Source organism: Fukomys damarensis, unplaced genomic scaffold, assembly GCF_012274545.1.
Source record: "Fukomys damarensis isolate Sample0158 unplaced genomic scaffold, DMR_v1.0_HiC HiC_scaffold_39, whole genome shotgun sequence".
In the NCBI taxonomy this organism is placed as follows: domain Eukaryota; kingdom Metazoa; phylum Chordata; class Mammalia; order Rodentia; family Bathyergidae; genus Fukomys; species Fukomys damarensis.
Window position 1 is genome coordinate 105,960,965 of NW_022900951.1, and position 27,752 is coordinate 105,988,716.

Below are 27,752 nucleotides of genomic sequence, written 5' to 3' on the forward strand. Positions count from 1 at the left end.
CACACAGCCAAATGAAACTCAGAGGATCCTCAAAGGAGAGCTGCAGTCAGCTTTGTGGAATGGTCTCTTCTGGAAGAACTCAAACCAGTTCAAGCAAGTAACCCTGAAGCTCCAATCACCTTCCCTAAAGGCTACAGTGGGGCTTCCCTGTCAGAGAGAGAGAGAGAGAGAGAGAGAGAGAGAGAGTGAGAGAGAGAGAGATCACTGACTTTCTGGGAATGGCCAGCTCAGGGGAGGAGAAGAAGGAGGGACCAATATCCATCCCAAAGCAAAGACAGGGCTGTACCCAGAGCTCCATAAGGGGGAGCTAATAGGAAACAGCTTGCAGGAGGGAGGGGGACAGAATTCAGGAATGGCAGGGGCAGAGCTTATGAAGAGGGGGCTGGGACACTCAGGCTGATTGAGAACAGCTGTTGCTCTTCAATCTCAGAGATCTTTGGACTCTGCCCGGAGCAGGCTCACAGTGTACTCCAAACTACAAGGAGCCTGCACAGGTTCCCTGAGACAGCCCAAGGTTCCTCTGCCCACTGTGGCTTCCAGAAACTTCTGAAACAAAAGACCAGACGGGGATTCTCCATCCAACAGCTGGACTCGTCCTCCCCATCACCAGCCCCACCTCTGTCTGCTGCTGCCCAGGAAAGGCTGGAGGAAGAGACAGGAGAAACAGACCTGCCCTTTCTCCCAGTCCCTCCACTCACTCAGCGCTGACATCAGGAGACCCCATGGCCCAAGCTCTCTGTGGTTGCTGCCCCTGGCTTGTCCTCCTCTGTGGTAGGTGCACCTTAGTCTGCCTTGGAGAGCGGCTCTGGCCTGTTCCCTCTGGGCTCAGGAAGGGTTGGAGTGAGGGCTGGGATCTAGGTTGTCTCTGTCTCTTGGTCGTCTTGTCTGTCTTGAGGAAGAGGATTCATGAGGGCCAGTCTTCAAGGTCCTTGTGGCTTGTATCAGATGTAGTTTGGCACCTTCCTATCCCCTCCTGTTAATGACAAAAGTATTGTGACCCTGGTTAGAAGATAAGGAAGACTTTATTGAAAGCTATTGCAATGGGCACTGTGCTGCAGGAGAGACAGCAAAGACCACTGGGGATTTATAGCCAACGAGCACAGTTGGGGGATCAATGCACAGAAAGGTACTAGGAGTCACCCAGAGAAATCACCGAGAATAGTGGGATTCTTGAAAAGGCAGGCCAGGGTGATCAGATATCAAGGGTGGGGCATGAGAAATCTAATCAGATATTGGGGTTGATAAGATATCAAGGGTTCCTCTAAACTGGACTGACGGGATTCTTGCCAAGACAAGGTAATGCAGGCCTACAAGGAGAACACAGACACAAAAGGCCAAGGTTGAGCCCTTGTCAAGAAAATACCTCAGAGGAGCCTACATGAAGTTTGGTCAAGGAGCATCTTTCTTGCCCATGCAGTGCCCCGTTTGTCTTCAAACAGGTGCCCAGCTCAACTCACCCAGTCTCCCCTTTGCTCTGTCAGCAGGGCCCTGCTCATTAATTCAACATCCAATTCCTGAGGACCTCCCCAGTGCCTGGCCCTATGCTAGGGACCACAGAGTGATTTGGCTGCACAGCCTGCTCCTGGAAGCCACAACCCAGGCCTCAGAGAACAGCAGATCCTTGTGTCCAGAAGGACATGGGTTAGCTGCGTCCTGATTCTTAGGTTGACATCTTAGCACCACCATCTTGCTACACAAATGGATATTTATTTTCTTAAATCAACAGTGTAAGTTTCATCTCCTCTTTGAGTTTATGAGACTAAGACATCCAGGCAAGGTATCCTGCAGGCAAGGTGTTAGTTCAAGCCACCCTCCTTCTATCTCACCTCAGAGATAAAAAAAATATAGTGGCTCCCAATACTTAAACCTTCTTGTCCCTCTAGGGAAACACCCCCTAAAATGCACTGGGTGGGGAAAAAGACTATAGAGCTCTACCACACTCTTGTTTTATATTCCAATGGCCTAAGTTCAAATCCCCATTTGACTACTGACTCTTATGACAAAACAAGCGCAAGTTACCAAACCTATCTGGGCCTTGGCTTCCTCCTCTGTAGAAAGAGAACAGTGTTGCCCAGGTAGGGTTGTTCCAAGTATCAAATGAGATACAAGTGTGCATTGCTTAATGATGGGGACAAGTTCAGAAAAGTGTGCCATTAGGCAGTTTTGTCACTGCACAAACATCATGGCTTGACTCACACAAACGAAGATGGCTAGGAGATCACTATATGCTATAATACTGTCACATATGCAGCCTCTTTTGGCTACAACGTCATCATGCAGCACATGACGATGCAATAGACGTACCTATTGCTGAGCCGGATAACTGGCACCAAGTCAGAGCTCTTTACATGCTAATTTGCTTTCCCCGCCAGGCCGCCATGCTGGACTAGGATTGCTGATTTCTATATTTACAATGTGCCTGGAACAACGTGCAGAGATTTGGATTATAAAAATGGCATGCACGGGCCTTGAATTTAAGTCAACACAATACATAAAATTAGATTTTTAGAAAGCTAAAAAGAAGGTGGAGGCATTATCTAGCGAGGTCCTCCAGAGCATTTCAAAGAAAATTTGATTACAAAAATTTAATTTGCATACAACTTTTCCACTTCACTAGACCCTGAAAAGACCCAATTAGATTAGAGGAAAAATTGATACAATGAGCACTAAACCCATCCAAAAGTGGCAATCACTAGTCGATGAAACTAGTGTCTTTGGTTGTGACCCAGGGTGCCATCCAGTTCAGCCTGATTTCCCATTAAATAAGATTATTTTTAACCTCAAGTAGAGAGGGTGTGTTTCAAAGGATGGAGGGCCCACGCAGTGGGGGAGGGGACTGAAGGAGGATATCCCTGCTCTCTGAGATCTCTCTGGTCCCCAAATAATCTGGATGCTTTTCCTGGTTTCTAGCTTGTGCCTGGAGCCACCCAAAGCCAGGGTACCTTGGAAGAGAAGATGTGAGAAACTGTTCGGCCAACCCTCCGGTGAGGCTTTGGGGCCACCAGGCATGGCCCCGCCCCGGCATGCGGACCCGCCCCCTCGTCCTTTCCATCCCCCCCCATTACTAGACCCTCCACCTATAGGCTTTCCCCCCCAACGATTTCCGAATCTGGGCCCCCTGTTTCTTGTTAAGATGCATCAGTCTGGTTGGGCAATTGTATAATGCGTCTAACAGACCCGGCCCCTTATTGAGTCCCCACTTTCTTTTTCTTGTCCGGGATCCAGACCTTTCACTTGTGAGGCAGGCGGCGACACCGCTGAGCTAAATCCTGGCCCTGTGTCCCCACTTTTCTATTTCGGCTCTCTATTCTCGCCCTAGGGCCTGGAAAGTCCCGCCCCACCCACCACCCGCACCCCCGCCTGGGAAGGGAGGTGCGGGGGGGGGGGGGGCATCTCCAGCTGGTCTTTGGCTGAGGTTCAGCAGTAGCTAGGCCAAAGGCTGCGAGGAAAGAAACATTCTAGGGGAACAGCGAAAAGGGAAGCACAGAAGGGAGGAGGAAGGAAGTCAGTGGGCTAGAAGTGCAAGAGAGGGAGGCCTCTAGGCCACGAAGTATGAGGAGGAGAGCGGGTGTGTGAGCACCCCAAGCCTCAGGATAAGCACAGCACATCTATGTGCCGTGTCAACTTTATAGGACTATTAGGTTAGGCAGATGGGTGGGCAAGCTCATCGCCTTTATATTAAAACAACCTTGGATAGATCTTTGAGTACAAAACAAAACAAGACAAACAAACATGCTTTTCATTTGAAAGATAAAATGGCCTTTGAAGAAGTATCAGGCTTGGAGGGAATCTCTTCTTCCAAAATCTCACTCTGATGGGAGGTACTTATTCAGTGTCCTCTGCCATTTGGGACCAGTGAGGAACCACTAGAAAAAGCGCCCAAGGAAGGCTTGCCAGATAAAATACAGGACACTCTGTTACATTTGAATTTCAGATGATAAACAGTATTTCATCTAAATATGCCCCAAATACAACAGGGGACATACTTACATTAAAACATCACTTAGTGTTTATCTGAAAGTCAAATGTAATTGGATGAGTGTCCTGCATCTTTATTTGCTGAACCTGGCAACTCTACCTCAAGATAGCCCAAGTGGGACTGTCCCCATTATCCGGGCCAGTGCCAGAGCTCAGACCCTGCAGTGCTCACCCATACCCTCTTCCCAGACTACAGCGCCATTACTGTCCCAAAGAGTCCTTCTCCAAGCTACACTTCCATCTATGCTCAGCACAGACATCTTAATGTAGGCCTACTGGAACATCAGCTGCATCCCTCATCCCACCCTGGACCAGCCAGGCTAACCACCCTCAACCCTGTCTCAAGATGAGCTGGCGGCTCCTCTGAAAGCTGTGGTGTTGATGGTGGGAGAGGGGTGGAGGTGTCGTTTTCTCTAAGCAATGTGTGTGTTTGGGTGTGTTCCTGTCACCTGTTAGCACCTTCCAGTTACTGCGGTCAATACCACAGCACGTCTCTCAGCCCTCCGCCAACAGATACAGGCCTGGAATCTCTCTGCCTACATCATCCCAGACACGGATGCCCACAAGGTGATGGACTGCTCCTCTCCCCCTTGCCCTTGCCACTGCCCCTGGGTTGGCCTATAAATACAGGCACAAAAGGGCTAAAACTCAGAAGATGAAGGCAAAGGAAGAATCTGATAGGCAAAAAGACAAGTGAAGAGCTCACACACAGTAGTTTTAGGGCAACTGGAAGAATATATTCCTTTACATCGGAGGGAAGACATAGCGAACACTCTCCGACCTCAAGAAATGGAACTTTAAAACAACTTCGGAACCAGTTCTGATCAGTTCCCAGGGGGTAGATCCAGAAGGAGTGTTGAGGGCATCCCTGCCCTAGGAGGTTAGAATGGAGACTGGGAATTGGACTGTAGCCCAGGCCTTCCCATAGCCTGCTGGATGGAGCAGGGAGATGATCCAGAGTCTTGACTATGCTAGTGTGGGGGATAGAGTGTGTGTGCAAACAGGAAACAAGATGGCCTGAAGAACTCCTTTTGCCAAAGCAGCACCCCTGCCCACTCATCCCCCTTCCCAGCACCAGCCCAATTGGAAGAGAAAGCATTTTCAGTGCCAATCAGCTCGCTTGAATTAGTTTTCTTACCTGCTGGGGAAGGCTAAGAACCTCAAATAAATATCTGAACTGCTCTGATCCTCAGTTTTCTCTTTTGCCAGACAGAAATACTGAGATCTGTCTCCAGGGATTATGAAGAGCAATATATAGCCATCCCGTGTTATCCATAAAGGATTGGCTTCAGAACCCCATAGATACCCAAATGAGTGGATGCTCAAGTCCCTTACATAAAATGCTGTGATTTTTGCACATAATCCATGCACATTCTTCCATATACTTGACATCTTCTCAAGCTTATTTATTAACCTAATACAAGGCAAATGGATGTCATACTCTGTTATTTAAGGAATAACAATAAAGGGAAAAGTCTTTACATATTCAGCAGAAACACAGTTTTTAAAAAATAGTTTAACCTGTGAGTAGGTGAAGCAGCAGATGCGGAATCCATGGATAGATACAGAGGTCTGACTGGACAATAAGTAGAAGTAATTCATGATGTATGTAGTGAACTGGAGAACTGGGAGGAAGAGGAGATATCTAGAGGGCAGAACCAAATGACATGACCCTAGACTACACAGAATTTGCAAGGTGACAAAAACTCCTTTACAGAATAATCCAGTATAACCCTGAGTGCAGTGTTGGACTGTGAGGTTGACACTCCAAGAGTTCAAAGGAAGGGAAGAGAGTGGGCTGGGGCAGTTAGAGAGGGCTTCCTGAAAGACGTGCCACGTACAGAGAGGAGAGGGGCCTTAAGGAGGGGAATGGGATTAAATAAATAAATAAAATTTTGAAATATGGAATCTTTCTAAAAATAAAAAAGGAGGTGCCAAGTATGCTTAGCCATTTGGGATTGGTAGCAGCTGACCAGAAAGAAAAAGACTGGGATGTGGTTAGGGGCCTTCCACGTGGCATATGACTTCATAAAAAAGGCTAATAATTCTGATATTGTTGATTTCCTAGAGTGAATACATTGGCAAACACGATGAGAGGCGTGCATGGATTACAGGCTTCAAGGGGACTGCAGGTGACAGCCATTACCTCCACTCCTTGCTTCTCGTGGCACACCAGAGGTGGCTGGACTGTACTTGACATAGCTCACTCCTTAGCAGGCAGGACCCCAGCATCTAGGATCCAGAATCCCCTTCTTTTCTCCCTGTCCCTATCTTCTCTGACACCCAGACACCAACATCTCTCAAAGAACAGAGGCCACCTTTCTGTACAGAAAGGATGCAGAGGCCCTCCTGGCTTCCTTGCCATGCTCACTGCCTCTGCTACAGCCAGGCCCAGCCCAGCACTCCTTGGGCTCCATTTCTGAGACAGTTGCTACTTATGGACCCATTCTTCCCTTCACCTGATGGCTCATTTGAGGGTAAAGTTTCACTTGCAGGTGTTTTTACAGACAAGATCACTTTACTTGGTAGAAAGAGACCCATAATGATGTCCCAGTGTCAGAAGGGACATCTGACCGTGTCCCCTTAAATGCAATCTAAGCCTTCTTTGTTGATCCTCTAACATGCTTTCTTGAGCCCCAACCTGTCCTCCTTTGCCCATCATAAGCCTTATTTCTTTGCAAAAGTTGCTGGATTTGTCTTCTCCTCCAATCCTCAGCTAAGCCTCTGTTTTAGTGTCCCTGTCAGCCACCAAGTCTTGACATCAAATCTCATCTTTCCTAGAAGCATCTACTTACAGCATCAGTTCTTTGGGGCTAGCCAAAACAGACCCTATCGTTTCCTGCCAAAAGCCCTGATGACCTCCTTGAGAGGCCCTCAACCCAAAGCAGAGGCCTGCCTCAGGATGCTCCTTCTGCCAGGTCCCCCCAAGACTCCCACATACACACGCACCACCACCGTACAGAGTATCAAACTCAGGACCTTGCACTGCAGGTGTGATGCCACTGAGCTAAATCCCTGACCCCTCCCCCCATGGCTGTCTTTGACATTTCCTGCCTCACTGCCTTCCAGTGGAGGAGACAAACTTTCTAGAGGCAACTTGTGACACTCTCAGAGCCCACACTTTATCACACATCCACCATCTAAAGCTATGCTCCTCGCCTTCACCTCACCTCCAAGTTTTCCTGTTGTGCCCCAGGGATTGCAGTAGTGACTATTGGGAAAGCAGCTGTCTGGACTGATAGTCGCTACTGGACTCAGGCGGAGCGGGAGATGGACTGCAACTGGGATCTCCATAAAGAAGGTAGAGAGCCACGTGATTTTGTCCCCAGCAAGCACATATGTGGTAGGATGGTCACAGGCAGTAGCCTGGCTAGAGGGCCTGAGGCTGGCCTCACAAGCTGCCTATGAACTCCTTCTGTCTTTCAGTTGGTATTACTTTTATCGTCACCTGGCTCCTGGCTGAGATTCCTGCTGGAGGACAGGTGGGCTTTGACCCCTTCCTCATCTCTGTAGGTATGTCCTTCCTTCAATTCCTTGAATTGGTCCTCGCCAACAAGTATGGCTCAGCTTCCCTAGAAGGTGAAGAAACACTCTCTTAGAAGGAGGGGCAATGTGACCGTGAAGCTAAAGTGGTTGCAGAATATTTTGCAATAAAGACAGATTCATTTTGTAATTTATAAATGTGAAAAGAATGCATACAAAAATTTTTTTAAAAGTCACAAGTGCAGAAAGCCAACCTGGAAGGCAGAGGATCATTAATATCTAGTACATGAATAGACCTAGTTGTCCTTGAACCTGGAACCACCCCCTGTGTCCTGAAACTACTCAGGGATGGTACTCAGAATCACTTGGAAGTCCTCTTTTGGAAAGTAGCTTTGAAGGGTCAAAAGATTTGGGAAGGAATACAGCTTGCTGAATTCTGAGCCCCAGCTAACTGTTCTGCCCGTTGACTCAAAGGTAGAATCCTCATGAATATGCACTGAGAGGTTCCTACTTCTGAACTGACTTCTTTGCTAGGCTGTCCAGTGGCCTGAACATCACCATTCTTTTGAACCATAACATGAAATCCTGGTGAAAACAGTACCCATGATAGGAACTACCCCCAGCCATTGGCACTTAAAAAGACAATATTAGCCAATTGTTGGTGAATAGCATTGAAGCAGGCTAAGGATATCTCAACTTGGAAAGCACAAAGAGGAGAGACACAGATCCATTATGGGGCACACACCTTACAGAAGGTCCAGATTGCTGGGACAGGTTTGGGGCAGCTGCAGCTATAGTGGTGGAACTGGGTCAACTAGTAGCAAGACTAGTTTTATTTGAGCCACAGGTTTTCCTGAGGCATAAATGGGCAAGGGGCAAGTGACTCCTTCCTGTCTCCACAGACTCCTGGAACTATTATGACACGAACCTCCAGGACTCCAACATACAGCTGGTGTCCATCACAACCAATCTTGTCGACCTGGTATGGGGCTCAGAGAGGCCCCCGGTGCCGAGTGAACCCATCTATGCCTTGGAAACAGCATTCACAGGTGATTCAGCAAGCCCATTCTCCTTTCCAATTTGTACCAACATAGGTCCCCACTAACATGGGCTACTATTGCTCTCCTTTGCCTGAAAAGGCACCATCAGAGGTACCAAAACAATGGTTTGCAAAGTTTAGCAAGCACCCAAGTTTCCTGAGATGCTTGGTGAAAAGGCACATTTTGGGGACCCTCTCTCCACAGAGAGTCTTCATCTGAAGGCCCCCAGACCATATTTAGAAAATTCTGAAATAAAGAATGTCAGGATTTAAAGCAAAAGGCAGGGGGAAGGGAGGAAACAGGAGAGTCAGAGAAAGAGGCAACAAAACCCTCTGAGGAGAGAAAACACATGACATCCATTGCTTGTCTGGTAATGGAGACTGGCTCGTGTTGAATCATTCATCCCTTTCCTTCTGACCATCCTGTGGTGAGATATTTAGATTTGTGAGATGCCTGGGGTAGACAGAGAAAGTAAATACGTGCAGGGTCAGTGTGTGACACAAATGAGGACTCAGGTTTTGGTTAGACCACAAAGGAAAATTAACCAACCTAGAAAATCCTAACCTTGACCTCATAGACACCATCTAAATATTACACCATAAAAGATCAGTATGAGCTATGATTCTTGTAAGTGATAACTAAAATCCCGACTAGGGGCCAGTTTACTCATTATGAAGGAGCATCTTGGCTACCAGCAACCCCTACTTCTCTGGGGATCCTAAGAGAGCCGATAGGCTTGGATTCCTAGTCACACTGGGCAGTCTGAAAGGCCCCTTTCCACATGCGAGTCCATATATGTTTCTGGTTTGGAAAGGAGTCAAAAGAGTAGGAGAGAAATTTCAGAATTGTAACTATGATGAAAGTAGTGCAACTTGTGTCTGGTTCTCTTTATGTGTTCCAATGTAACTTGCAGAATCATTCTCTCTGCATCTTGACAGTTTTAAAAGAAACTTGCTGTCCAAGAATAATCATAAATAAACTCATCTTACTGAGATAAAGAAGGCCACAAATGTGCCAGGAAACAGCAGGGATAAACAGAAAACTTCTACCAGGGCTCGGGACACATTCATATGGGTTTTGTCACTTCCCACGAATGAGGGGATGCCAAGGCATCACAGGATGCCAGTCTTTAAAGAAAAACTATCTGGAGCCAGAATTGGGCCTTGGAGGCCCAGGATGAGAGTTCAGCTTCAGGAAGAAAACTTTTAGGTTGCAGATTTTAAAGGAAGGGTACAGGGGCAGGGACAAAGAATAGAACATGCAAAGTTAACTACTCAGGGAAGTGGGAAGGGGAGGGAAAAGGAAATAAGGGAAAAGAAAAAAATAGAAACAAAGTCTTTGTAAGTAGGGAAGGGTGAAGCGGGTGAAGAGGGTGAAGGGTGGACAGGGGAATGGGGAAAAAAATAAGAACCAAGATCTGTCATGCAAAGGTATAAGATGCCAATGATAAATGTAACTGTACTGTTGGCTATAAACGTACAAGTGGGAAGGGGAGGGAAAAGGAAATAAGGGAAAAGAAAAAAATAGAAACAAAGTCTTTGTAAGTAGGGAAGGGTGAAGCGGGAGAAGAGGGTGAAGGGTGGACAGGGGAATGGGGAAAAAAATAAGAACCAAGATCTGTCATGCAAAGGTATAAGATGCCAATGATAAATGTAACTGTACTGTTGGCTATAAACGTACCAATAAACTTAATGGGGGGGGGGTGTTAAGTACTCAAAGGTAGCTGTGTGCATCGACCATTCAAATTTGGTTTCTAGGGGCTGGGAATTTAGCTCAGTGGTTCTGGCACCTGCCTCGCAAGCGCAAGGATCCGAGCTCGATCCCCGATGCCAAAAAAAAAAAATTTTTTTTTGTTTTTTATGTTTTCTCAAAGATGTGTTGTGTTTGCGAATCTTTAAAACATAATTCTAAGAAGCCAGTTAGAGAAGGCCACATGTTGTATGATTCCATTTATATGAACTATCTAGCATTGCTAAATCCATAGAGACAGAAAGATTAGTGATTTCTTGGGTCTGGAAGGAAGGGGGAATGGGGTCATTAATAGGTCCAAGGTTTCCTTTTGGAATGATGAAAATGTTCTACAGATAGTAGTGATGCTTACACAACATTGTGAACCATATTTAAAGCCAGCTGATCTGTGCCCTTTGAAATGACTGAAGTGCTAAATTTTGTTATGCCTATCTTACAACAATAAAATAATCCTTAAAAAAAAGATTTACCCAAAGCTTGGGTTCTTGTTGAACAGTTTTATCTGTTTGCATAAAGTTTGTAATGGCATTAAGTTATCATTTATGCTTGTATCTGGGCCCAAGCAGGATTCTTAATGCTTATGATCTTCTGTACCAAAACATTTCCTAGTATTACCTAAAGACAGACTTTTTTTTTAAGTACTGGGAATTGAGCCAGGGCCTTCACCATGAGCTATATCCTCAGTCCTTTTGGGTTTTTTTGTTTGTTTGTTTTGAGAACTGGTCTCACTAAGTTAGCCATGTGGGACTCAAACTTGTGATGCTCTTGCCTTAGCCTCTCAACTCCTGGGAATAGAAAGTAGACCACATGTCTTGCAGGGTACAGGATAGAAGGTACAAACTGAAATCCTAGATACAAGTATCCTAGAGAGGACAACACTGTGACACCAGGTGGAAGGACAGGTTTGGAGGTTGATGATGTTATCAAGACAGTACAGTGTCTGCACAGATTAGTAGTTTGAACCGTGTAGCCAGACAAAACCTGGTTTCAAATCCCAGCTTCTCTCCTTGCAGCTATGAAACCGAAGACAAGTCACTTTGTCTCTCGAAAGGCTCACTTTTCTTATCTCTAAAATGGGGCCAAGTGAGACTTAAGACAGTGTACATGAAGAGTTTAGTTAGACTAATACCTGTGGCTTAAGTATTGGGATTACTGCAGGGGAGAGTTGAACATGGTCCCAGGCCTCTCCCTTTGCCCTTCAACTAGGACAGCTCTCCTGATCGCTTTCTGCATGTTTATTTATGGGTGAGAAGGCTATACCAGAATACCAGGACACCTTGCTACATGCTTTACAAATACTCATTTGAGCCTCACATCAACCCTGTTGAGGTTAGAAAATATTATTGTATTCCATCCTTGTTTTACAGATGCACGAAAGGAGACACAGAGGGTAAACAATTTGTCCCCGGTCACCCAGCCAGTAATGGCAAAGCTAGGATTTAAGCCCAGTCTGGGTCCAGAACCCATGTTATTAATGACTATATGAGTAAAAGTTTGTTTGAAGAAAGGTTGCTACTGCTTTTTAAGAAATGGAAAGGCATTACCTTAAGGGAACCAAGTGCCAAATGGAAGGTGTGTCACTTACCGTTTCTGTGGGCATCTTTGCTTCTAGGGAGCACTTGGCAGGACAAAGTATCCGACATTCGAAGTCAGATGCAGAAGCATAGCAAGGCCCCGACTGCTGTCCTTCTGACAGCCCTTGATGAGACGGCCTGTGAGTGTGGCTTTGTGCACGTGGGTGGGGGCCACACCCTCCCCAAGTCTTCTGGGCCCCAAAGCACAGAGCCCTCCCCCCAGACAACCATATTCCAAGCAGTTGTGAGCTTTAGTAATAGTAGCCGGGGGGAACCAAGAAGGGTAAGGGAGCAGCAGCTCATACCTATTGTGTGCTCACTGTAGGTATCTGCATTCTTCTAGGGGAGAATTTTACAGTACTCATCAACATCTCATATATCTCCCCCGAAAGACTGAGAGACATCCAGAGGCAGATGCTACAAATGTGCCGCTGGCGATTGTTTGGGGCCAATGCAAACAGTGGGGCAAAGGTGTCAAAAATGCTTTCTCCCAGGCAGATCAACCTCAAATGGTCCCCACCGATTCTCTTCCCAGGGCTCTTCAACCTTCGCAGCAGTGACATCACCTATAACCCCTTCTTCTATTCCTACACTCTGCTCACGAACTCTTCCATCAAGTACGGCTTTTCCTTGGCTTGTGTTGTGAACTTCCTCCAACTCCCACCCTCCCATTGCCCCACCACGGATTCCACCCCAATAGACAGTCCTTGGGCTGCCCTTGAGCTTGGCACCTGCCGCAGAAGGACATTTCTTCATTCTTGCCTTCTGTTGGCTTCTCCTAAGCCTCTGACCTCTGCTTCCAAGCAATTCCAAATTTGGGCTGCTTGGTTCCTTATGCTGGCTTCAGGAGCAAAAGAACTATATGTGCCTCTGGTTCTTTGCGTTGTCCTTAGCAGACAATTGGGACCCTCCCGGTCTTCCTTCCCCGCCCAGGTTATTTGTAAACAAGAGTCGCTTTAGTCCTGAGACCCTGCAGTACCTGAACTCTGGCTGCATAGAGTCCATGTGTGTGCAACTTGAAGACTACAACCAAATTCGTGACAGCGTCCAGGCCTATGTCTCAGGAGATGTGCGGATCTGGATTGGGGCCCAATATACCATGTATGGGCTCTATGAAGTGATACCCGAGGTGGGTTTGCAGGGCCCTAGCCCATGCCAGGTACTGACCCCTGCTCAACCATTCAGTCTGCTGGTCAACAGGCAAATGTGCAGTGTGTTCCCTTCTAGGCCTCTCTGGGAAGAGGCAGAAGAGGAGGAAGCAAGTATGTTTGTCCATGGGAAACTCATACGGTTGTGGAGGAGGCTAGAGAACATGGCCTGGTCAGCAGAACCTGACACTGAATCTCTGCTCTGCTCCTAACTGGCTGTGCAGTTGACCTTGGTCTCTGTTTCATTGCCTAGAAAATGGCAAGAGTCCCGCCTCATAGGAACTGCTCTGAGGTTTAAAGGAGATGGGACACAACAAGCCCAGTGGCTGACACAAGGGTGGGTGCTCTCTATAATATGGACAGGAAATTCACATTGTCAGAACAGCTCATCATCTGATGCAGGCTAGGATCTGAGCCATTCCAGAGTGCTCATGGCAGTGAGATGTCCAACTGGACAGTGTTAAATCAAGGAAGCCTGCCAGGAGGGATGGAGGGAGGGAAAGAGGGCAGATGGGAAGATTAACCTGGACACTGAAGACTAGGAAGGATGTATAGCCAGAGAGCACCAGAAGGAGAAGGCATTGCCACAACAAGGAACAGCAAGTCTCACCTCATCTGGGACTTCCTGGCAGTTCTAGAAAACGCTACTGTGCCCTGCAGGGTGCTCCCAGCCCTCCTCTTCTTCCTTGTTCCCAACAGGAGAAACTCGTGGCAGATGCCTACTCCCCAGTGATGATGACCAAGGCGGTGAAGAACAGCAAGGAGCAAGCCCTCCTCAAGGCCAGCCATGTAAGTCCATGTGCAGGCAGACATAGCCTCTTGGCAGCTCCTGGTCTGATGGGTTAGAGAAGAAAGCCTTCCGTAGCTTTTGCAAAGCCTTCCAGAGCTGAAGAGACCCTCACTGAAACAAAGGAGCAGACAACAAACTCCTGGGAAGCACCCTGCCCCTTAGCCTCTCACATCCAGTATTGTGTAGTGGTTTAAAATGCAGACCTGAGAGGTAAAGGTTCTGAGTTCCAACCCCAGTGCCACCTACCTCCTAGCTAATCACTTTTCTAGGCCTCAGTTACTTCATTAGTAAGGTAAGGGGGATCAAAATAGTAATCTTACAATATACAATTGACGTGAAGTTTCAATGGAAAAAAAAAATATATATATATATACATATACACAGAGGGTGATCAAAATACACCATGAATGTTTACATTTTAAAAATGTATTATAGTAAAAGATACTGAAAAAAATGTGAGAAAATGAAAAGATGGATAAAGAGTGTTTGTAAATGGGGAAGGTAGGAGAGGGTGAAGGGAGGGCAGGGACAAGGGGAAAAAAAGAGAACCAAGACCTGTCATGTAAGGGTACAATAGCCCAATGATTAAGGTAACTGTACTGTATACCTAAAATGTACCAATAAACTCAATAAAAAGAAAAAAAAGATACATTGCCGAGCTGGGCATGGTGGCTCATGCCTGTAATCCCAGAATGGGGAAGGTAGGAGAGGGTGAAGGGAGGGCAGGGACAAGGGGAAAAAAAGAGAACCAAGACCTGTCATGTAAGGGTACAATAGCCCAATGATTAAGGTAACTGTACTGTATACCTAAAATGTACCAATAAACTCAATAAAAAGAAAAAAAAGATACATTGCCGAGCTGGGCATGGTGGCTCATGCCTGTAATCCCAGCACTAGGGAGGCTGAAGCAGGAGAATCACTGTGAGTTCGAGTCCAGCCTGGGCTACATAGTGAGTTCCAGGTCAGTCTCAACTACATAGTGAGACCCTGTCTCAAAAAAACAAAAAATGTGGGTGCTGTTGGGCCAGGAATTTAGCTCAGTGGAGATACCACCTGCACAAGGACCAGAGTTCAATTCCCAGTACCCAAAAGAAAAAAAAATAATAATAATAATGTGGGTGCTGCTGCCAAGTGCCATCCAACAGAAAGGCAGGCTCATAAAAACATTCCTGTGTGTTTTCATCTACCTTATTCAGTGAATCTATCACTGTATGACTTCTGGGTCTTCCCCAAAGTCAGAATAACCATGAAAGCGAAAAGTTTTAAATCAATTCAAGACATCAGGACAACCACAATGGCTAAACTCAAGACACTCATGATAGAGGACTTCCAGAACTGCTTCAGAAAGTAGCAAGAATGATGGGGAAAATGTGCTCATAGTGAGAGGTAGCATACTGAGGGAATTAATGGCAATGTGTCTTTTACAGTAATAATTTTTTTTTTTTTTGGTACCGGGGATTGAACTCGGGTCCTTGCACTTGCAAGACAGGCCACCGAACTGCTGAGCTAAATCCCTGGCCCTTGTAATAATTTTTTTAATTTAAACTTTTATTGTATTTTTCAAACATCACACACACAATGCTTTGAGCACTGCATGGAACATTCTAAGTGTTACCTGTAATTATTGCTTCAACCTGGCAAGAGAATGGCTCATTTTCTTTTGGAACAATCTTGAAAAAATCAGAGTAAAATAGGGCTTAGCACAGTGGCACACACCTGTAATCTCAGTACACAAAAGGCAAAGGCAGGAGGATTGCTATGAGTTTGAGGCCAGCCTCAACAACTTAATGAGACCCTGTCTAAAGAAACAAAAAACAATAAATAGAACAAAACACTTCAAAAATTAAAAAAAAAACTTTTTTAGGGAAAATTTTCAACATACTTTATAATAGAGAAAATAACATAATGACCCCCTGGGTCCCCATTACCCAGCTTCAATACTCATCAACTCATGGCCAAATATGTTTCTTCTATAACCCAGCTAAAAACCCCATACGTGACCTCCATTGCTGCTGGCTTATTTTAGAATAAATCCCACATATCATATCATTTCTACTGTCAACACTTCAGGAAATATCTCTAAAGATAAGAATGGTCTTAAAAACATGCACACTATGATTAGATATAAATATTAATGAGAATCCTTTGATATCAAATAGACCATCAGATCCTCCTGTTTTGAAAGCTCCAAATCCCACAGCAGGGAGCTTTGGCTGACACTCTGACCACACCTCAGCCCACTTCTTTGTTTCCCCCCTCCAGGTGCGGGACGCTGTGGCTGTGATCCGGTACTTGGTCTGGCTGGAGAAAAACGTGCCCAGAGGCACAGTGGATGAGTTCTCAGGGGCAGAGTTCATGGACCAGTTACGAGGGTGAGGGACTAACTCTCTTTCAGTATGGGGGTAGGGCAAGGAGGGTAATTGTTCTCCTAGGTAGGAAGAAGGAAGATCCTCCTTGTATCTGGAAGTCAGACCTACAGGTTCTTGGGTGGTCTGGGAGCTAGCAACGGGGTGTTGGATGACATTCCCCAGGCCCGCTGAAAACTGAAAGCGGGACAACCCAACAGCACCCCCTAGTGCCTGCTTCAGACCCATGCCTGGGGGAAGCTGGCTCTGGCCAGGCTACATTGGACCACTTGAGAATTTCCAGTAGCAAATAGGTGTTCAAAGGCACCCTCACACAGTAGGTTTGAGGTGCATGACTGGCTCGGGTAGATTTCAGATACAGGGAGCTAGCTTTCTTCACTGCCATCTGTAAAATGGAGATAAAGCGGAAATAATTGGTGTCTAAGTCTATCCTCTCATCTTGAGTTCTCTGTGACAGGACAGGGTTTGGGAAAATGGAATCAGGAGGTGGGGCTGGAGGTGCCAAATGGAGTGGGGCTGCAGCGGAGGCATCTATAATCTTCATTTGATCTGGTGAGATATCAGGGCACAGCCTAGTCCCTGGGCGCATTAACTGACCATTCCTTGCCTCACACTCTCCAGCAAAGAAGACTTCTTTTCCGGACCCAGTTTCCAGACCATCTCTGCTAGTGGCCTGAATGCTGCCCTCGCCCACTACAGGTACTTCAGGAGAATAAATTTTCTTGGGCTGGGAATGGGGAGGGATAGGAAATGCTCTGGGCTGTGCAATAATGTGTGTTACATTTAAGGTTTGAGGCCCTCAACTTATGTGAGATGGGGTGGATCTTGGTCTGAGAAATTGAAATGAATGAAAAGACCTGAGCAATTTTTTGTCAAAAGGCTGAGACTCTGTGAACACTTGGGTCTAAGGGACGCAGAGGGGAGACATGGAAGCTATTAGATGCTTGTCTTTGGCTTCTTGTGAGTTATTCATCTAAAGTAATTCTTAAAGTTCATGAGCAGTCATGGAGAAAGTCCTGTTTGCTCAGCCAAAACCAGCCATGGTAGGCCCAGGATGTAGGCTAGCCAGATATTAGCTCCATAGAAAACAAACTACGGCATCCCTGCCTAATGAAATTGGGCTGGGGGAGAGCTGACCAAATCCCTCAGCCTAACACGGGCATGGCAGGAAGAGGTTGGATGCCCCGCTAAGGGATGGCCTGGCATAGCCCAGAATTCCCTCCCCCAGTGCTTCCTGGTATCTCTAAAGCCTTTGGCAGGCTTGCACCAGCCCCTTCTCCCCAGCAGAGCTAGATGGTAGGGTAGCTAATCCTCAACTCTACCCACTCTGCCTCTCCAGCCCCGCCCTAAAGGTCCCCTCCCTTCCTGTGTGCTGGCTTCATGGGGCCCTCTGATCTTTAAGACAGCAGGAAGTCAGTGAAAGACTGCAGGATGGAGCATCCAGGTCCAGGTTTAGCTCCTCCCTGCTCTCATGTGTGGCCTTATCCAAGCTTCTTTGCCCTCATAGGCCTGCTTCTGCTTGTGTAAAAGGAAGTAACTAGGCTGGGTGGTCTCTATACTCCCCTAGCTCCCACGTTCTGGCCTCTTTCCTTCCTCTCTCCTTTGTGGACCAAGGCCTTGCTTGACCAAGTGCAGGATAATCAAAAGTGTGCTGGGCACAGCAGCAGCCAAGTACTCTTCCAGGGACCTTTGGGCGGCAGTGACTTCCCCAGAGTAATGAGCCTGCAAGCCCATCCCCCCGGAGTCAGGCTTTCCTCTGCTGTCACTCAGGGGACCGCCCCCCCACAAGCCCAGTTCACGGTTGGGCTGCTCCCCTCTCAGCATTCTTTCTTGTTCTCAGCCCGACTAAGGAGCTGAACCACAAACTGTCCCCAGAGGAGATGTACCTGGTGGATTCTGGGGGCCAATACTGGTAATGTACTCCCCACCGCACCTGCCTGGCTGTCTTAGCTCAGACATCCTGGGGTGGCCAAAGCATGCCAAAGCTTCCCTTTCCTGGGACATGGGCTCACCTGAGCCTGGAGAAACCCGCACTGGATGGGTCCTGAGCATCCTTTTCATTTTCACCTGGGGGTGGGGGGGTAATGTGCAACAGGAAGCGCACAGAAGCCAAATGGCTGGGGTTCCCATGCAGCACTTCTGTGAGAATAACAAAAAGACTCTCCTTGCCCAAGTAAAATGTTTTCTAAGTCCACACATTATTGCACAGCCCTACCTGGATGATGCACAAACACAGCCCCACACGCTCACACAACGCACACACCACCAGTACCGTGCCTACTCCATACTCTGGGGCCCCTATCTCCCCCTAGGGCTCAGGTGCAACGACCATGTCATGTAGGGGTGCAGCAAGTAAGAGAGAAAACCTTTAGATCTATTTCCCTTGCACAATGGACGACCCAAACACTCAGACAGGACAGCCACGCAGATTAGGCTCACCCTAATCCTTCCAAGTGTGTGACTCAGTCATTCACACCAGAGCTGATCTAGCTGACCTGACCTCAGAAATGTGCCATTCTCATCCAGGAAGCAAGTAGACTGTGGGAAGCAAGGGGGGGTGTGCTGAATGAGGAAGGGGCAAAGAGTAGTTTCATATCGATTCCCAGCTGCTTTCCTGTAGCTATGGTGACTATGCCATGACAGAGGCTTTTCGCATGTTTCTAGTGCAGCTCTTGGGAGCCAGTGTGGCAGGTGCCAGCTTGGCAACCTTTGCAAGTCACCAGTTCGGCACTGTGTGTACTTCAGACGGCTGATGTGTAAAGGAGAAGTGAATTTGTTGAGGCATTGTTGGATTGGGGCATGCTCAGAGTAGGGTGAGGCTGGGGAAATGGCCACCTCACTTCCTCTTCTCTCCTTCTGAAGAAGTTCACCCCACCCATGACATACTCCCAAGGAGGAGCCCAGCCCCCAGGACCACAGGACCATTTCTCCCTCCCCTTACCTGGGAGGGGATCACAGGCTCCAATCCTACTGCAGCTTGAGGTTGAGAGTCAGACCTTCTGCCTTCTGGCTTCATCTCCCTGGGACTCAGCAAATCCCTGGGTCAGTGCATGTTCACTAGGAGTGTGGAGAGTCAGTGCTTTGCCCCGAGTGGCTTCACTGAGGCCCAGGTCTCCCAGTCTCAAGGCTTCAATTGCCTCAACTGTGGAATGGGTATGATGAGCCCTGCTCCGCCATCCTACCCAGGGAGCTGTAAAAGTGTCCTCTACGGGCTAAATAACTGTGTGAATGTGGGAGTGTTGTGATAATGTAATGTTTCAGAAACTCAGTCTCCCCTCTGTAAAAAGGAGATAATCCCTGCTTCTTCCCAGGATGCCTGGAAGAAGCCTTATTTTTAGAGCCAGTCTGACCCACAGACACCAGAGCTACATGACAGCCAGAAAGGGTAGCATGGGAGAGACGCATGTATGAGGAATCATGATTTGCAGAGAGCATAGTGACTTTCAGCTTCAGAGTTCTACAGAGCCTTTTCAGGCATGGATGCTGAAGATGCGATGTTAAGGAGGGTAACTACTTCCTTTCATCTCCCATTGGCCTGATCCCAGCCGTGTGGCTGGGACCTCAGTGGAAAACACACAGAAAGCCATTGACCCAGACTCTACCCACCTCCCAAGAGTTCAGCAGGGCCAAACATGTCAGTTTCCCTTCTCCCCAGGGACGGAACCACAGACATCACCAGAACAGTCCACTGGGGTACGCCCTCTGCCTTCCAAAAGGTAAGCACTTTGCCTGGCACTCCCCTGTCCGCCCTCCCCAGAGAGCCCCCAAGCAGTTACTCTAGCAAGAAACCTTTCAGAGCAACAAGAAGGTTTCCGCCCAAGTTTCTCCTCACATTTTGATGCATCAGTGCCCCAATATTTCTTCTGTGCTTTGTGTCTGGCCTTGTCTTTGGCAGAAAGGGGGAAGAAGGGTATCCCAAGCAGAGGAACACAGAACAGCGAAGTCTCAGTGTGCAAAGGAGCTTGAGGTGTTCAGGAAGGCTCAAGTCTGGTTAGCCAGGGCAGAGGCTCGGATTTGCTCTCCGCCCTAAGGAGCCACTAGGGGTGGAGCAGGGAGCTGCATTCACGTATTGAGCAAACCGTCTATGAGTCTGACTGCTGGAAACACAGAAGGGAAATGCTATCTGGATCTACTGCCTCAGTCTGCTGGGCAACAGTTGACAAGCCTGTGTGGGTATGTGGTAAAGGAGACTAACAGCATCAGCACTGGGGGTGACCAGAAGAGGCCACCATCAGCCCTGATAGAGGAAGACGGACCTGCCAATTTATCAGGCCCAACTGAAATTTCAGGCTTCAAGGAAACTAAAGGATGGGCTGGGCATGTATCTCAGTGGTAGAGCATTTGCCTAGCATGTGTGAGGCCCTGGGTTACATCCCCCAACACTAAGAGAGGGAAGGTGGGGAAGGATCATCACAATCACAGTGACAAGAGTGCTAAATTCCCTTGAGCATTTACTTACTACATTACATTCATTATTGACCCACTCCCCCTCTTGACCACCTTTGGAGCTAGGTACTGTTGTCATCCCATTACAGATGAGGAAATTGAGGTACAGAGAGATGAAAGTTATTGGCCCAGAGTTAGGGAAAGATGGCAGCCCAGGAAGTCTGCCTGCCACCCCCTACAGTCACCACCTGTCCTAAGCACATTACGATGACCCCTGTGGACCAGCCAAAGGAAACCACACGGACCCACACACAGCTTTGGAGATATCCCCTTCAGCCTCCTTTGGCCATCATCCAGAACCTGGGTGACTGCGTACAAGAATACATCTCCCTAAACCCTGTCATACACACCCAGGCCTGGCCCCCACACACCCACATGCCCCCAGGCCACAAAGCCAGATACTCCCCTGATTCTTCCATATCACTTCCTCTCTCTATCAGGAGGCCTACACCCGCGTGTTGATGGGAAACATTGATCTGTCCAAGCTCATCTTTCCTGCTGCTACATCAGGTGGGTGTTGGAGACCAGGCTGGGCCTAGAACCTCAGACCCTCATTACATGAGACTCAGGTTGCCACCCTGGGAGGTTGGTGCAACAGGGATTACAACCTCATCCCACCCCCATATAGGTGAGAAAATCTAGCCTAGAGAGAGAAAAGGGCTGCCTAAAGTCATACAGAAAATCAGTGGGATAATCAGGCCCTGAACCCCCTGGTCTCCTGCCTCCTAATCAATTGTCATTGCTCGGGGATGGAGGAGATCAGTGTGGGTTGCAACAGTCATAGGAAGATTCCCGGAGGAAGTAGGTATCAAAGTGCTATGCCTTGACACAGTAGAGTTGTCAGTCCAGATAATGGGTACAGTGTACAGCCGTGTGCTGGAGATAATGAGGGTCTGGGCTGGCTTCAGCTGTGAGCTGCTCTCCATCCCAACCCAAAGTCTCTGTGTCACTGTAAACTTACCTGCCTCTCAGGAGCCCCTCTCCTCTGGTACCACCTTGGTGGTTGAGCAGGAAGGGGCAAAGTGGTTAATCTTGAATCCAGCCAACTGACCAGGAATGATCTCTTTTCCCTTCCAGGGCATGTGCTAGAAACTTTTGCCCGCAAAGCCTTGTGGGATGTTGGGCTCAATTATGGCCATGGAACAGGCCATGGCATTGGCAACTTCCTGTGTGTGCATGAGTGTAAGTATCTCAGCCCCGCCCCAGAGTCCCTCCTTGTGTAACACCCCCTGCCCCCCAAAAGAGAGCATTTCACAGATATGGAAATTACCAAGATCCACAGAGATGCCCTGACCCACCCAAGATCCCCCAGCTGGTGGGAGGGGATGCTCTACAGAGAAAGTGAGGAATGCCAGGAGCTGGCCAATCCTGTTACCTGTTGGCATACAGAAGGACACCGAGAAAGGACAAAGGCCTACTGGCTGACTGAGGTAGACCCCAGAGACACAAACTCAGGAGCCAGTCTGATGTGTGCCAGCTCCAGGCAAATGACGTGGTGAACAAGTAGTTCTAGGGATACCCATGAGTCCCAAGTTACCTGCTCTTCCCCAGAACCTGCTTGCTTTCAAGCTGGTGAGGACAGGAGAGCTGACACTGTACCCGTGTCTTCCTTTCCAGGGCCAGTGGGATTCCAGACCAAAAACATTGCTATGGCCAAGGGCATGTTCACTTCCATCGGTATGGCTCTTGAGCCCCTCCACCACAGTACTCCATCCCAGAGCCAGGCTAGCTGGGGATGGCAGTCTTAGATGTGTCCACCTTCAGAGAGCATTCCAGGCACAAGGACAGAGCCAGCCCTGGGCTCTACTGCTTTACCTCTTCACTTCCCTGCTTCTATCCCTACCCTTAGCCACAACTGGCTTGTCCCAACCTTACCCCAATCTCCCTCAGCCCATACCCTTCTTTTATTCTTGGGAGTTGATTCCAAGATGTATATCCAGACTCCAGAGTTGCCAGTCAAATGCATGTGTAACAAGACAACTGCACTCAGGGAGACGGCAATACCTGCAGAACTCCAGTGGACTCTTTACTCTGCCCTGCTGTGTGACAAGGGAGGAAAATCATGGTGGGGGCCACTTCTGAGGCTAAACAGTTACCTCTGCTTAGCCAATGAGCATCTAACAGGCTATGGGGCGGCCAGAGTCAATGGCTGGAAAGCAGCTAGGCAGCCTAGCCCTCCAGCCACTTGTTGACTGGTATAGGATGCCTGGACATGGGTACCCTCTGGTTAAAGCTGTTAGCAACTCTGTGTCTCCCAGAACCTGGCTACTATCAGGATGGAGAATTTGGGATCCGTATTGAAGATGTGGCCCTTGTGGTGGAAGCAAAGACCAAGGTACAGTGACACCGAGTTGGGCTGGAGGTGTGGACAGTGTGGCAGTCACTTTGGGTTGCATGGGGGGTGAGGGAGGCTGAAGAAAGGGGGCATTTGAATATGTATGTGAAGGTGACTTTATTTGGGGTCTTTCCTAGTGCCATAGGAATCCCATAAATCACCTTCTCAAACCACAGGTTAGAAAAATCTGGAAATCTTGTTTTTTAAATGTCAATGCCAGGCCTCACTCCAAACCAAGTGAATCCGTATCCCTGAGCTGAATCATTGGTTCTCAGTGCACATAATAATCACCAGAGAAGCCTGTTAGAAATAAAGATTTGCTATTATAGCAACCCATATGATGAAATTCCTAGACATAAACTTTAGAAGACTCACATGGAGAAACCCTCTGCTAAGGGACATAAAAAAGATTTAAGTAAGTGATGTTCTCTAGAAAGAAGCCTCGATATTATGAAGATATCATTTTCCCCTAAATTATTCTATAAACTCAAGAAAACCACAATTTCAATGTTAACCAGATACTTTTGGAACTTTACAAAGTGATAGCAATGTTTATTTGTAAAAATAAACATTCAAAGACAGCTGGGTAGTTAAGAAACATCTTAAAAAGAAAAGCAATGTGTGAATATCAGGTTTTAACACAAGCTACTATAACTAAAACAGGATGACACCAGAGACGAAATAGACAGAACAATGGTACAGAATAGTTTGTCCAAAGTAAACCTTCTAATTCCCATAAATGACATGGGGATTTAGTTTCCAATAAAGGTGATGTTTCAATATAAGGAGAGAGTAATTATCCAATAAATAGGCAAGGAGAAATAATGACTAATCATTTGGGGAGTGAGTAAACTGAATAATAAAACTATAAAACCTCCTATCAACCAAAGTTTTAAGGTGAACAATGAAACCATAAAACACCTAGAAGAAAACCTGCAAGAATTTCTTTAATACCAGAGTGCAAAGGGGCTTTTTTATACAAAACTCAGAAGATACAAAGGAAAAGATTGATAACTGACTAAATTTAATAGAAAGTGTCTAAATGGAAACAATACCACAAACAAAATTTAAAAATCTATGATAAAAACTTCACATGTGACAAAACATGTGCTTTTACATAGGCAAAAACAAAGTTCGTACCTGTAAACCCAGCACTTGGGAAGCTGGGACAGGAGGATCACAAGTTGGAGGCCAGGCTGGACTATGTAGTGAGTTCAAGGCTGGCCTGAACTACAGAAGGAAACCCTGTCTCAATAAATAAATACATAAATAAATAAATGAAGCAATAAGTAATTTTAAAATAGGCAAGGCAAAAAATGGGTAAAGGTGTTAAAGAGGCAATTCACTCAAATCAACACAAATGGTGCACACATGTGCAAAATTGCTCAACTTCATTTTTCATCTTTCATCTTTCGAGGAATACAAATCAACATACCAATAGAATACTGTATTTCACTACTAAAATGTTTTCAGGAAAGAAACTGGGCAGTGAGGACTTTCCATTTTCACTGTATATCTTTGTGTAGTTTAAATTTCCTAAGCACATACATGCAGGGCTCTCTGAAAGATGAAAATTATGAAATTTTTCCCTCCATTTTACTTGTCTATATGGATAGATGAATCAATAAATAGATGTATAGCTCCAGCTACTTGGGAGGCTGAGGCAGGAGGATATCAAATTCAAGCCCAGCCTGAGCAACTTAACAGCTTAGATCCTATCTAAAAATAAAAAGTGGGCTGGGTATGTAGCTGAGTGCTAAGGACCAGAGCTCAGTCCTCAGTACCATAAATGAAATAAAATAAACCAGGCATGGTAGTACATACCTGTAATCCCAGCACTTAGAGAGAGAGAGAGAGAGAGAAGAAAAGGAGAAAGAAAGAAAGAAAAAGAAAGAAAGAAAGAGAAAGAAAGAAAGAAAGAAAGAAAGAAAGAAAGAAAGAAAGAAAGAAAAAAGAAAGAAAGAAAGAACGAACGAACAAAAAAGGGATATACTCAGTATTCAGTGTGGAAACCCCTGGGTAAAGTCCCCAGCGCTGGCAAAAAAAAGAACAAAAAAAAATACTAATTTTCTTTTATGTTATTTAAATGTGCGTTCCCAGCCCTGCCCCCGAGATCCTGCTTCCAGTAGGTCTGGGAGGAAGGCCCTGGACTACATACTTAGTGAGCTCCCCAGTACTGTTCATGCACATGCTGCAAGAAGCACAGACCTAAGTCAGAATGGCAGGCACAGGAGGGGAGCTCCAAGCTGGGGTGCTGAGCGGTAGACAAAAGGATTGGCTGAGAGAAGGGACTCTGGAAGGCTCAGGCCTAGGTGGTGTGTCCAGGATAGACAAGTTCCTTGTGGCCGTGGCCTTTGGACAAAGTATTCCCTTGTTCCCTCTCATTGAGCTCCTCCTCTTCCCCCTTTCTCACTTTCCCTGGGGGCTTTCAGTACCCAGGGTCCTACTTGACCTTTGAAGTGGTGTCCTTAGTGCCCTATGACCGGAACCTCATTGATGTCAACCTGCTGTCCCCTGAGCAGGTAAGTGCTCCTTGAGCTTGGGATGACAGTCTTCTCCCCCACCTAGGCCAGTCCCGCCTCTACTGCCCCTACTCCAACACACTCCGCCTCTGCTGCTCCCTGGTGGCACTGTAGGCACACACTGGGTTATACCTCTCCAGATCACTAGAGGCCCCAAAACTTTTAGAAATGTCCAGGCAGACCAGCCCACCCACACTGAGGTAATGAATCCTAGGGGAGTCTGAGGCAGGGCCTATGAGCTCTGCCACTATAAGGCTTAGAACTAAACTATCCCTTCTTTCTCCTCTCTGGGCTTCAGTCTCCTCTTTTGTGAAATGGGGCTGCCCCCCCCACACACTTATTCTCATTCCCAAGCCTGAAATCCATCCACCCCACCCTCCCTAGCCATCACTAAAACCCAGAGAATACCTGAGGCCTGATACTGGCTGGGTACCCAAGGTGGGCAGCTGGAACGAATACCTCACAGGAGAAACTGGCACCAACCTCTTACCTCCAGTCAGCTCAAACCTTCTTCCTTTGCAGCTCCAATACCTGAATCAATACTACCAGGTCATCCGAGAGAAGGTGGGCCCGGAGCTCCAACAACGCCAGTTGCTTGAGGAGTTTGAGTGGCTACAGCGGCACACAGAGCCCCTGTCTGCCCGGGCACCACATACAGCCTCTTTGGCCTCTGTGCTGGTGGCCTCTACTCTTGCCATCCTCAGCTGGAGTAACTAGAGGCTCCTGATTCCCTGCTAACTCACCACATGGATGTACGACTCACTTACTCAGCTCCCCTCTGCCTGAAACATGCATGCCCCAAGAGCCCCTGCCAGCCCAACACTGGAAACCATTGCCCTCAGCTTCCTCTAGACCAGTCCCCAAGCAGCACATACCCTCCTCAGCAACTATATGCCTCACCCTGGATTCCCAGACCCAGACCTGGGATAGTGGAGCCAACCAGTCCCTTCCTCTAGTGGGTAGAGCTTGCTATACAGCTGCTGTCCCTCCCCACAAATAAAAGACAATGCCCCTAACCCCAGGGACTCCGTGGCCCAGGGAGAACACTCCCCTGTCACCACCTGCTGGAGAGCTCCAGAGCTCTCCCACTCTGTAGGCTGCCTCTGGCTAACCCACCTGCCCTCAGTCCTACAATGGCCTCCTGGCTACAATCCCTGAGGCTGAAAAGACAAGGCTCCCTCCCACTTGCCAGCTGTACCTGTAGAGGAAGGGGAAGCAAGGGTGGCTGCATCCCCTAGTTGCAAACTCCCAGCCTAGGACTGGAGAGGACAGACCAGTAAAACAGAGAGCCTGCAGCCAGAGACCAGCGATGAGCACGCACCCACGTGTGAGCCCATCACTCCTAAACCCTGAGTACACTCCACACCAAGTGACAGCATAGGGCATTTAGATGCAGGAACTTGGCTATGGGTAAAAGGGAACGTGGCCCTACCAGAGATTGAGGAACAGCCTAAGCATGTGCACACGGTCACTATCCCAGACTTCCCCAGCATTCCGGGAGAGCCTTTAACTTTTGAAATTGCAGCCACAGACAATGCTATTAAATCCTCCCACATGCTTGGATGACCCTTGACCCTGTGTGGGCAGTCTGGTTTCCCCATTTTACAGACAGGGAAACTGAGCTTCAGACGGAAGGGGAGTCCTGCCCCAGGCCACACAGCACGAGATTGAGAGGTGGCAGGGCCAGATGGGCAGGCAGTCTAGCCCCCCTGCCCTCCAGCACTATGCAGAACTTCTTAACCTGCCCCCAGCCTCGTCCTCATACTCTGAGTCCACTGTTGGGGTGAGAAGAGTTTTCACCAGCCTTAATCAGGCTGCCTGATTAAGTGCCTGCCTGCCGTTAGCCACCTGGGCTCACATCCTGCTAGATGCTTAAAACGGTCTTGCAAAGTCTCCTGCCTCTGGTTTTGCATTGTGTCTGCCCTGTTGCTGGAGTCTGTTGTTACCTGTGGCTTTTGTGGCGGGGGAGGAAGAGAGGCTATGGTGGGGGCGGATATGTGAGGCTCTTGGCAGCTCAGTGGGGGAGCACATGGGCTTGAGAATGTGCCCGTGAGCATGCGCATGATTGTGTGTACCTGTAGCTGTGCACATGTGCACGTGCCCCACTCCCCGCCAGCGCCTCCAGCCTGTGCTCAAGATGGTGTAACCTTGTGGAGGGAACAGAGGAGATCCTGGTGCTGGGGAACTTGTCAAACGTAGTCCATGGGCTGGAAAAGTTGGAGCCAGCATATTTGGCACAACAGAATATAGCAGGAGTGGGGAGAGCAAGGCTGTAGGGGAAGGGTGCTGGGCAAAGGCATCAGGCTGAGAAGTCTCTCTGC

General features: G+C 47.7%; 1 protein-coding gene across 3 annotated transcripts; it reads left to right on the plus strand.

The window, feature by feature from the left end:
• On the plus strand, positions 1–26,819 carry Xpnpep2 (X-prolyl aminopeptidase 2). 3 transcript variants are annotated; one of them, XM_010608012.3, is made up of 22 exons: positions 1–93; positions 586–771; positions 2,911–2,984; positions 4,435–4,545; positions 6,047–6,110; positions 7,175–7,279; positions 7,405–7,491; positions 8,364–8,510; positions 11,863–11,964; positions 12,360–12,441; positions 12,758–12,953; positions 13,672–13,761; positions 16,025–16,134; positions 16,750–16,827; positions 17,969–18,040; positions 19,784–19,844; positions 21,015–21,084; positions 21,652–21,756; positions 22,192–22,251; positions 22,833–22,909; positions 25,342–25,431; positions 25,954–26,819. In XM_010608012.3, exons 1-22 carry the CDS (start codon positions 12–14, stop codon positions 26,146–26,148), a joined length of 2,244 nt encoding a protein of 747 aa, XP_010606314.1. In that variant the 5' UTR covers positions 1–11; the 3' UTR covers positions 26,149–26,819. The 3 variants fall into 3 exon arrangements, with proteins under 3 accessions (XP_010606314.1, XP_010606315.1, XP_019060648.1); XM_010608013.2 differs by lacking the exon at positions 17,969–18,040; XM_019205103.2 differs by lacking the exon at positions 1–93 and having other exon boundaries at positions 360–771.
• Positions 26,820–27,752: the final 933 nt, after the last annotated feature.

Bases quoted from the DNA above. Each gene is read 5' to 3' on its own strand.
- Xpnpep2 (XM_010608012.3), top strand. From the start codon at position 12: ATGAAACTCAGAGGATCCTCAAAGGAGAGCTGCAGTCAGCTTTGTGGA. The intron at 7,280-7,404 runs GTAGAGAGCCAC...TCTGTCTTTCAG, and splicing joins CTGGGATCTCCATAAAGAAG to TTGGTATTACTTTTATCGTC. The intron at 12,442-12,757 runs GTACGGCTTTTC...TTCCCCGCCCAG, and splicing joins CTCACGAACTCTTCCATCAA to GTTATTTGTAAACAAGAGTC.